An 11,891-nucleotide genomic window follows, 5' to 3' on the forward strand; every position below is an offset into this window, starting at 1 on the left:
CTAAGCCTACAATGCCAAATGAGCAAATATGGCTCATTGTCAGGAACTGAGTGTTTTTCATCTCTTGTCACTGATTTTTAACCTTTCAGAAGCCAAAGAGAATCTGTGTTTCATCAGTTCTGTTGAGAACTTGTGAGACTTTGGGTAAGATACTTTCCCTACTCTGGACCTCATTTCTGCCTCTGCAAAATGAGAGTATTTGATTTTGTCATGTCTAGGGTCACTTCCATCTCTGATATTCTGGGATCCTGGAATTCTAGAGATCTAAGACCCCCACTGCTTCAGTATTACTCCAACACAACTACTCTCTCCTGACCGCTCCTGATCAGAAGGAAGAGGGAGAAGAAAAAGTATTCCAGTGGCTGCAGCCTGCTGAAAGCATGAGATTTGGGAATTCAGATAATCTCAGAAATCACATGCAAGCATTACAGAACTTACAAAACAGTGCTGCGTGGAGATCGGCTGTGGTGTGAATAGTGAGCCATGGTTTGCTCCTTGGTAAATGATACACAGGATTCCGAGGGAGATTTTATCATCAGTTTGCTGAGAACAACATGTGAACGCTTTAAGGAGCCCTTTTCTGTAGAGACAATCTTAAAGAACCTGCCCAGTGTATGAAATTACTAAAGTGTGTATATCTGAAAGCTTAGGAACTTGGGTTTATGCAAACACTCCCTGCACCCCCATTCCCATCAAAGGCAGTTATTTAGCTGAGTGATTCAAGCTGTGGCGATAACTTATAAAGGGTGGGGGATAGGTGTGGTTTGGGGGACTTAAACCACATCTGTCTTCCACCCTTCATGAAATTATGCAGGTAATTGATTCAATTCATCCACTTCACTTTCTCTGAAGAACTGGTTGCCCCTACTAAGTCTAAAGAACAACCTTTGTTGTTCCCCCTGTTCACTAGCTAGCCAAATACTTTGCTCTTTTTCATTTTGCTCCCCAGACTACTTTCTAATATGGTTATATTTATGAACACCTCACTACACAGTTTCTAGCTGAGACATTATGCATTTGATAATTTCAGAGAATATTTCTTAGCAGCCCCAATTACTAACTACACTCCAACTGCTAGCCTCCTGCTCCCGGACAGTGCCCCCCCCCCCCCCACGAACACATACATATAAAACACATGGTTATGTTTTCTGTAAAAAGTAGCTTATCTGGCTGGTACTGAGGTGATTGCCTTAAATGTGTACTTCTTTCAATTGATGTAAACATCATCTACATGCCCATCATCCCCGAAGTCACCGATGGCATTTCTTCATCTGCAAATAATGATTTTCATTCTTAAAAGTTCTTTTGTGTCAGGAGCTTGAGCAGTGATGTTCTGTATTGTTTTGTTTTGGAATAAGGAAGGTTAGGTTCCCTTTAACCATTTCTAGAGAGAAAAATCCTAAACAGCCCTTTAAAAAAAAAAACATGGCATTAAAACAGACCGTCAAACAGTAAAAGTGGTTTTATTAGGACATTTAGAGACAAAGCAACTGGTGCTGTGCCTGGATTTTTCATCTCTTAAAGGTTGTTTTGGCCGGGCATGGTGGCTCATGCCTGTAATCCCAGCACTTTGGGAGGCCGAGGCGGGCGGATTGCCTGAGGTCGGGAGTTCGAGACCAGCCTGGCCAACATGGTGAAACCCTGTCTCTACTAAAAATACAAAAATTAGCTGGGCATGGTGGCAGGCGCCTGTAATCCCACCTACTCGGGAGGCTGAGGCGGGAGAATTGCTTGAACTCAGGAGGTGGAGGTTTCAGTGAGCCGAGATCGAGCCACTGCACTCCAGCCTGGGTGACAGAGTGAGACTCCATCTCAAAAAAAAAAAAAAAACAAAAAAAATTAAAAAGGTTGTTTTGATACTGTACAGCACAGTCTGAATAATAGCAAAGTTGGGGTTTACCATGTGACAGAGCTAGGTATTAAGCCCAAGTGACCTGAATTATCACTCTTTGGAGGTGACATCAACCCTGTCAAAGTGTAAATGATTTGTTGCTTCACTATCTTTCTGATATTAAATTTTGAGGAATGGGTTCAAGGCTGTGCTTCAGGGGACACCTACACTTATTTATCATGTAAATGAAAATGCACTAGACTACCATGCGATTGCAGGGGGATAAATGGGTTTTTTCTAAAAAAATATTGACAAAACCTATATAGACCATCCTGAGTAGACATGACAACAGGGTGATTCTAATAATCAATAAGATGATTTAATAAGGTCTAGTTGGTCCCAAGATTCCCCAACAGGGAAGAATAAGCAACTGCAGAGCATTTCCCCAGCCCCCTCCCTCTCCTTATGACAGGACACGCCAATAAAACTCCACCTCCTACTCTTCAGTGCCAGATGGGTAAGCATTTAGCCAAGCATGCTGGGAGACACACAGAACTGAAGCAAAGGAGTATCCGGATGTCTTGGATTTTCTTTCCATTCTGTTCTGTTCTGTTCTCCTAATACCATCTCATTACTAGACGTAGGCATTGGACGTGACAATCAACTGCATTTGAACTGAGAAGAAGAAATATTAAAGACACAGTCTTCAGAAGAAATGGCTCAAAGGCAGCCTCACTCACCTAATCAGACTTTAATTTCCATCACAAATGACACAGAATCATCAAGCTCTGTGGTTTCTAACGATAACACAAATAAAGGACGGAGCGGGGACAACTCTCCAGGAATAGAAGCATTGTGTGCCATCTATATTACTTATGCTGTGATCATTTCAGTGGGCATCCTTGGAAATGCTATTCTCATCAAAGTCTTTTTCAAGACCAAATCCATGCAAACAGTTCCAAATATTTTCATCACCAGCCTGGCTTTTGGAGATCTTTTACTTCTGCTAACTTGTGTGCCAGTGGATGCAACCCACTACCTTGCAGAAGGATGGCTGTTCGGAAGAATTGGTTGTAAGGTGCTCTCTTTCATCCGGCTCACTTCTGTTGGTGTGTCAGTGTTCACGTTAACAATTCTCAGCGCTGACAGGTGAGTTTCTTTTCTCTGTTATATTTGCCAGGATGTGAAATTGGGCAAAAAGAAAGGAAAGCTTGTACTTAGCATTTACTGGCTACTATTCTGCTTTTCTCACACTCTGTAACGTGGATGTGAGATTGGAAAATCTGGTGGCATTTAAAATAAAAGTTAGTGTAAGAATGTTAAAATTTCTGTGTTAGCATGGAGGAGAAGTTAAAATTGCATGCTTTATGGATAATTTATTTTTATTGTTTGCTCGAAAATATACTGAACGGGGTTTTTATTTTTCTCCAGTTTATTAAGTAAAGCAAATTGTTCCAGGTGTAAAAGAAAAAAAATTCATGCTTTATACATTAGTGCAGCCTAGTGGTGCAATATAGTCAACATGAAAACCAGCATAGGTGTGAAATTGACCACATATGCATTACTGTATCTCGGAAGAGTGGTAAAAAGACACAAGCATCTAATTTATTTGAAATTCATCAAATTAGCTAATGGCAGAAAAACGGTGAGGTTTTCAGCTCCCTGGTAACTTAGTATAATGTCATCACGTAATTCTATTTGTTTTCTCTATAGGCATTCAGTGACATTATCATTTCCAGAGAAATAAATTAATCTTGGTTGACTTTTAGAGCTCTGTGGAGCGAGCGTGTGAGATCCTCTTGCAGTCAGGGTGTTCAGATTCTGTGTTAGGATATTTTCAGTCCAAATACTCTGTTTTTCTGTGTTCCTATTGTAGAATAACTGTAAAAACATGAAAAAATTTGAGGCTCCAAATGTTAAAAGTGATGCTTTAAAAAGCCTAAAAGAAGCCTGTAAGTAATCGATGTTTGGCAGTACCCAAAGGAATAGCTTCTTCAGATTCTAGAATCTGAGAGGAGGAAAACCTTTCCCTGTGTCTTTTTAAGATTTTTGCTTTGACTGGTCTTATATTCTATTTGAGGGCAGACTGGCTTAATGACTATAGATTTTAAGGTGGATTTGTTTGAATGAGGAGGCATCTCTGTAACAGCACAGGACTTCTGATTGCAACTTTGCCTCGCCCTAAATCTGTCCACTGATCAGCTTGGGCAACGAATTAACACTTATAAACAGGGAAGAAATTAATACTCTCCTCTTTACCACATAAACCCTTGGAATTCTTCTCTAGGAAGGTTGATAACTGTTCACTCATGAAGAAAGGAAAATTAATTCAGTTTAACATCAGTCACTTATACAAAAGGAAGTCTTTTAGAACACTTAAGGTAATACCCAGGTGGTGAATCACACATGAAATCATGCTGATAAATGTTTATTTGTCCTAAATAGTCTATACATAAAATTGCAAATCTGGAATATCTCATAGGAGTGAATAATGGAAAAGGTGATTAGCATAAATAAAAATATTGGGATGTATTATGTGCATTTAAAACCATAGCCAATTCTAGTTAGTTAATGTTGACTTTGTTATATACATATGCATGCAGGGTAGAACTGGATGACCACTAAGGCAACTTCTCACCCTAAAATTTGGTAACTTTGACATTTATTTGGACCTTGCCTCTGATTATGTGTTTCTAGATACAAGGCAGTTGTGAAGCCACTTGAGCGACAGCCCTCCAATGCCATCCTGAAGACTTGTATAAAAGCTGGCTGCGTCTGGATCGTGTCTATGATATTTGCTCTACCTGAGGCTATATTTTCAAATGTATATACTTTTCGAGATCCCAACAAAAATATGACATTTGAATCGTGTACCTCTTATCCTGTCTCTAAGAAGCTCTTGCAAGAAATACATTCTCTGCTGTGCTTCTTAGTGTTCTACATTATTCCACTCTCTATTATCTCTGTCTATTATTCTTTGATTGCTAGGACCCTTTATAAAAGCACCCTGAACATACCTACTGAGGAACAAAGCCATGCCCGTAAGCAGGTATGTATTAATCAGTACTCATGCAAATCTAGTTTGAACTTAGAAGTGAAGTTCCTACTTTTGCACAGTGAGTAACTATGTATCTTCCTGTGTATAAATGCAATTGCAGTGTAGTATTTTTGTTGTGAGCATAGGCTCCAGTTTGAATCCCAGCTCTATCACATAATAGCTGAGCAATCTTGAGCAAGTTACCTAACCTTTCTGAGCCTTGGTTTCCTCATCTGTAAAATGAAGATGATTACTAGATGATATAGATGAGATGCTTAGGTGCCGAGTAAGTATTTCAATAAATGGGAGGACTATTACTATTAGAGAAGGGACAAGTAGTCAAAATTTTTTACCCTATGGAATAGTGGGGAACACTGCATAAGATGATACTACGAAGAAAAGCATCTTTTGTTTTAGAAAGTGTAACAGAATAAAAACACATAGCATATAGAACTGGCAAGAATCCATAACACTATTCAATGCAAACCACTTACACAGAGATGAGCAAACTGAGGTGGGGAGGAGGGAGGGGAAAGAGTGGAATGCAAGTAGCACAAGAACACGGTGACTCACAGAAGCTTGATTAAGAGCACTGCAAGAGCCAGGTGTGCCCCCCTCTCATAAATATGGGCAGAATAAAAGGAATGTTGCCAAAACATAGTTCCATTTAATTAAAAATATTTTTCTAACTTCTGGGGAAGGGGGAGAGATGATTCCATTTACCCCTTGATCAGTACACAGAAAAACTGTGCCTTTTTTAGAGCTAGTCCATTCAGTTAGTTTAACAATGGTGCTCATGAGACTGAAGTTGCATATTTAATGCCCATGTGAACCAGTTACCTTTGCTTTGTGACCACGGGCTATATATTCACCTAACTTAGCTCATTTCTCTTATTATTAGATGTAGGTAGGATTATATTCGCATACAAAGAACAGCATATTTTGGGTTTATTTCTTTGACTATATGGTTAGAATTCCTATAGAGTAAAAACAACTTTAGATACAAGCTTGGCAACTTTCATAGACCTCAAAAGAATATTCTGACCTAGCCAGCTTCTGCTGATGCAGTGAAAGCAGTTTTCTATAGCATCTCTCTGTTTTCAGTTACATTAAATTTTGGAGAATTCCACGGCATTCTTTGAGTTAACTGCAGATATCCTAGAGTATCTCGAAATTAGGGGGGAAGGTATATCTGAATTAGAGTTAATGAGTCCAGGATCAGAGGTTACCATGCCAATTGACTTGCTGTGTTATATAGTCACAGGCTGACTTCCTGCACATCCCAGGCAGTTAGCATACAAATGCATGTTCAAAGGGAAATCAGCTGTAATTAACTGTAAATTTCTATGTAAATTTATAGAAAAACTTTTTTAAATCTCTTACTGCTAAATGATTTTTTTTTTTGCTATGTTTCTTCCCCCTATAGATTGAATCCCGGAAGAGAATTGCCAGAACGGTATTGGTGTTGGTGGCTCTGTTTGCCCTCTGCTGGTTGCCAAATCACCTCCTGTACCTCTACCATTCATTCACTTCTCAAACCCATGTAGACCCCTCTGCCATGCATTTCATTTTCACCATTTTCTCTCGGGTTCTGGCTTTCAGCAATTCTTGCGTAAACCCCTTTGCTCTCTACTGGCTGAGCAAAACTTTCCAGAAGCATTTTAAAGCTCAGTTGTTCTGTTGCAAGGCAGAGCGGCCTGAGCCTCCTGTTGCTGACACCTCTCTTACCACCCTGGCTGTGATGGGAAGGGTCCCGGGCACTGGGAACACACAGATGTCTGAAATTAGTGTGACCTCATTCACTGGGTGTAGTGTGAAGCAGGCAGAGGACAGAGTCTAGCTTTTCAATGAAAAAAGCTGTTTCTCCTCCCAGCGTATGTATCCAACTCTAAATTGTGGGTAGGTGTATGATGTCCAGATTTTTGTTGTTTCAAAAGTGTGTTGAAATCTTAGGAGTGAAGGATCCCTATAAGTAAGTAAAAGACAAATCATTACTTTCTTCAAAGTACAAAGAGTAATGTCATCAGGCTTTCTAAATAAAATGAAGCCCCACTAAGTGCAGAAGGACAAGTTTATATATGCCAGTGAATAGTAAGGGAAGTCGAATGGGAAGGAAGATGTAACAAACAAGATGAAACTTAAAAATCTCATTTGTTGTGTAATCACATCTGTGATGCTTCTAATTCCTCATATACTGTGATTTGCATAAAATTGTGTTTGTGTTTACTGTGTGGTGTAAATCTAGAGATACTTTGTATGTGAAAAGGGGATCACAAAAGAGATAAAGCATCTCTTATGCTATTTGCTTAAAAATAAACCTTCACAGAATGGCTGCCCTTTTCCATTCATCTCTATTCCATTGCAGCTGAATCTGTGCAGTTGAAATGAGAATGTTTTGGAGTCAGCGAGTACAAAGCACTGAGTAAGGATCTGGGGCACACTGCTTGCCTTACTGGGTCAACACTTACTGACTTAAGGTAGTTTCAACACTTACAACTGCCATGGATTAATAACTGGGCTAAGTTATCATTCACAAATACTATTAAGAACTTGCCTTATTCATAGGCAGAATAAGTGGCCATGTTTATGGTGTCATTTGAGGACCCCTGTTGAAAAATCTGCAAACCTGCCACAGTGTCTGAAATTCTTCCTTTACAGAAATTCATTTCTTTCTGGTAAGCAGTGCCCTCTTTCTAAAAACATGCAGAAGTACCACATGAAATCCCTAACCCCTGGGTGTGCAATTGTGATCAGATCATCTTCCTGGTTGACTTTATTAAACCTGATGGGTGCCTAAGTCCTGTAAGTGTATGGTCTAATTAATCTCTGCCCATGGAAATCAGATGGAAAGCTCTGATTTTCTATCCTGTGCTCCTACCTGCTAACATCATTCGCTTGTTAACAATTATTATTATTATGTTTTAAACTGTTGTCAATAGACATGTCAGATTTAAATCTGTGGTTTCAGAAAACATTTTGGAGCAAGTTTAAATATATGTTTGGCACTACAGGTAAATTTGTATTAAAAAAAAACTTAATGTTTGAGTGTGCTTTTGGTAACGTTGAGCTTTCTTTAAATGGCTTGTGGAGTCGTGAACTTTTGCTAATGATGTGGCTCCAAAAGGTAATACGTATTAACATTAGACTTCAACTTTCTGTAAAATTGGTTTACTTAAAGTGGGGGGGGGGTGTGATACTGTATTAGTATTGTTTTAAAGTGGACACTGTAATAAGTGTGGAAAAACAAATAAATATGAAATAAAGTTTTAAATGACTCTCTGTAACTTTATATTCTAAAATCAATATTTCTGACAGAATATAATGGAACCCATTTTAAACCCAAGATGTTACTTTCAAGTCACAGAGCCCTAAAACAATCTTATTATTTTCCTCACTCTGAGTAAAAATTACATCTTTACTCTCCTAAACTCTAATAACTTTTCAGATATAACTTGATAGAAGTACCAGAATACAAAAGTGAAGAGAGCTTTTTGGAAGTTCATAAAACTAGAACTCAAATAACTTTTTTGTTTTCATTCTCAGCAATCCTTAGGTGAGTTAGGGATGTAACTCCCTAAACGGCTGTGTAGGGCATCAGCCTCCTTCCATCTGTAGTTGTGGTTGGTTTAAAATTCACAGCTTTGCTTTGATTTTTGAGAGGGTGGTCTCTTTTTCAACAGATTATCCTTGTCACAGCTAACCTTACAAGTAGTCCCTAATAGTCACAACTTTTTTCACACTGCCTATTGTGGTTCCAGAAATGTTTCTACGGAAGATTTCATTTCTTTGGAGAGAACTCTAAATGGCAGGGATAGGTGGGACATATGCAAAATAAATTCTGTATACATCTCAATTTTGCTCGGGGTCTTCCCTGACCCAAGACTTAAAATACGGACTATAATAGAGTAATACTCCACAAAGCATGAAAACACAGTCAAAAAGTTAGGCATAACCAAAATGTCCAGCAGGTAAGTCTTCGTCATTGAGGTGAAAGCACTACAAAACACTTACCACTGGCATTTCTGCTGAAAACAGCAAATTTGGGTTTGCAGAATTTCTGCAGTTTGAGTCAACTTAGGTCAGGAATTCAATCTTTTTGTCAGAAAGACAGAGTCTTTTTATTTCCACTAAGTCTTGAGATTACGGGATGTGGGGATAGGAAAATTCCTGGACAGAGTGGGCTTGAAGGAACCATTTTTTTTTCTTTTTTTTTCTTTTTTATTATTATTATACTTTAAGTTCTAGGGTACATGTGCATAATGTGCAGGTTTGTTACATATGTATACTTGTGCCATGTTGGTGTGCTGCACCCATCAACTCGTCATTTACATCAGGTATAACTCCCAGTGCAATCCCTCCCCCCCTCCCCCGCCATGATAGGCCCCGGTGTGTGAGAAGGGACCATTTTTTTTTAAAAAATCTGATTTGGTATAGTTCAGTAATTTTTCAGAAAGAGTTCCTAGGCCAGATAAGTGAGTCCTATCTGGAGTGCAGTCTCTGCTTTTATAGGTTAATGTATATTTATCCACCAAGAAGGATGTGGCCTATTAGGGCAGAAATACAACACAGATCACCCCATACAAAGGTCAGAGAGAGGCCAGGTGCTGTGGCTCACGCCTGTAATCCCAGCACTTTGGGAGGCCGAGATGGGTGGATTACGAGGTCAGGTGATTGAGACCATCCTGGCTAACACGGTGAAACCCCAGTCTCTACTAAAAATACAAAAAATTAGCCGGTCACGGTGGCGGGTGCCTGTAGTCCCAGCTACTCGGGAGGCTGAGGCAGGAGAATGGCGTGAACCCGGGAGGTGGAGCTTGCAGTGAGTCGAGATCCTGCCACTGCACTCCAGCCTGGGTGACAGAGCGAGACTTCCTCTCAAAAAAAAAAAAAAAAAAAAGGTCAGAGAGAAGAATGAAGCACATACTCCATACTCAAAGAGAAGTCAGCTATGTAGATTCTTCCTAGGTCCAGCATCCCTTTATGTGGCCCATCTACATTGCAGTCCCGGAGTTTCAGTAGCCACGCCTATCTTCATAACCCACCCACCCCCCTTTTTTTGTTACCTCAAGTGTTTCTATAACTTGCAAGAAAAAAAAAACTTGAAAAAGGTCACAGAGACAAAGATGCTTTCAGATTACCTCAGTCACTAGGGAGTTATTCTATGAATACACAGGGAAATGAGAAAAAATAGGAACCAGGCCTCATAGAGACCACAGCATGGTGCAATTAGAACTGTCAGATCTCACGACCAAACAGAATGCCACTACAAGTACAATGTGTTTACTTCTCTACTATCTAACTAGTATGTTGACTCAGTGACTCTCCTTCGCTGCTTCAGCTGCTCCTCCGTGGGGAACTTCTCCATAGCAGGCCTCTGTTCTGCCTTTTACCTTCCCTGGGTGTATCTCCTTGCTTCTTTGCTACTCTGACTACATCTCTGTATGTTCTATACTCAAACTTCCCGGGAGAGGCTCTTACTGGCTCAGTCAGTCAAATCCAGCCTAGAATGCAGAGCCACTCTGCCAGGTCACCACACAGGCCCTGGGCAGCCTTTGGGCCAGGATGGTTGGGTGACATGGGGCATAAGCATAAGAAACCCTTTCAGTCACCTGCTCAAAAGACGGTTGTAGTAAAGCGGCACTCAATGACATGTGCAGTAGGATGGTGTCACATATTGTCACCTATCCTGTGAACTCGGGAATGAAACGTGAGCTCAATAACACATTGCTGAAAACAGCTGTATGCTATTTTTGGATCCAGGAAAAAATATTTAGCAAAGTTTAAGCCTAATAAAACTCACATTACCTGTATCATAAAAATGCACACAAATTCAGTTCTTCGAGTTCCTACCAGAACGCGAACTTCATGAAAAAGAAATATTATTAAAAAAAAAACTAACCCAAACTATTAAAAACTATTGTTATCGTTGAAACCATAGATTCACACAGCGGGTACGTGGGGAGCCAGGATTTTCTAGAAGTAGTACTCAACTGCTATGTTTAGAAGTGAAGGTCACTGGAATAGTGAAATTATTTCTTCTGGGAAGGTTTTCCCCATCCTCAAGCCTGGGTTGTGATATTTATGGTTACACTAATGAGTTCCTCATTATTTTAAATGAATTAATATTTTTTAACGGCCGCTTTAATTTTTGTGCAGAAATATTGGTAAGTATAATCCACAAACAAACTTTTTTGGGGTCTTCAATGTTTTAGTGTAAAGAGGACCTGGGACCAAAAAGTTTGAGAACTGCTGACCTCCAGCATCTCATATCTGTCATTTGCCAACCATCCTAATTCTGTCTCCCCTGAGTTGTGCCTGTCTTGTCGACTCCCGGGTCGCCAGAGCCTCGGTGCAGAACCCTGCACTTAGTAGAGGCTGGATAAATACTTGCCCAACTTAAAAATATGGACCTTTTCATTTTCAGCAATGAGTGTAATTCCTGAAAACAAAGTTCTGTTTAGAACAAAAGTATGCTGTGTCTTTCTAAAAGAATGACAAAGAAGCGGAGTTTGCCGGCCAGTAGAGCTGGTGTTTACACTGGGATGTTTACATTTATGTTTAAGTTTCAAGTTCGAAGCTCGAGCGCCACTGAATCCTGCAGTACAAGAGGCAGGCAACTGCTGCCCCTCCCATCCTTCCCATGGAGTCAAACTTCAGCCAGAGGAAGGTATGAGAGCGATAAAGGAGAAGGCTGACGCCAGAAAAAAAAGTTGGCCCTTCTACCCCTCATTCGTTCATTCATTCGCTCATTCCGCATTAGACACCAGAGACGGTGCCAGGAGCTTAGGCCACCAAGATGAACAATATCCGGTGTCTATCCCAGGGAGTCGGAAAGAAACAAGTAAAAGACGCGGTTCCTGCGCGGAGGATGGGCCTTTGGGCGAAGGAGGCGCGTCGTTTTCTCCAAGCCAGAGATATTTGTCCTGCCCGCCCCACCCACTCCCCCAAGATGGCGTCCTCGCGACACCCGCCCGGCCACCTCCGCGAGGGAATATTCCCACGCCTTCCTTCCGTCTCCCTCGC

General features: G+C 40.4%; 1 protein-coding gene across 1 annotated transcript; it reads left to right on the top strand.

Annotated features, from left to right (window-relative positions):
• Nucleotides 1-2,396: 2,396 nt before the first annotated feature.
• Nucleotides 2,397-6,772, top strand: BRS3 (bombesin-like receptor 3). The gene is made up of 3 exons (XM_011948785.1): nucleotides 2,397-2,980; nucleotides 4,529-4,880; nucleotides 6,295-6,772. The coding sequence occupies exons 1-3, from the start codon at nucleotides 2,547-2,549 to the stop codon at nucleotides 6,706-6,708; spliced, it is 1,200 nt and encodes a 399-aa protein (XP_011804175.1). The 5' UTR covers nucleotides 2,397-2,546; the 3' UTR covers nucleotides 6,709-6,772.
• Nucleotides 6,773-11,891: the final 5,119 nt, after the last annotated feature.

The sequence above is a fragment of the Colobus angolensis genome, unplaced genomic scaffold (assembly GCF_000951035.1).
Source record: "Colobus angolensis palliatus isolate OR3802 unplaced genomic scaffold, Cang.pa_1.0 Scaffold283, whole genome shotgun sequence".
Lineage (NCBI taxonomy): Eukaryota > Metazoa > Chordata > Mammalia > Primates > Cercopithecidae > Colobus > Colobus angolensis.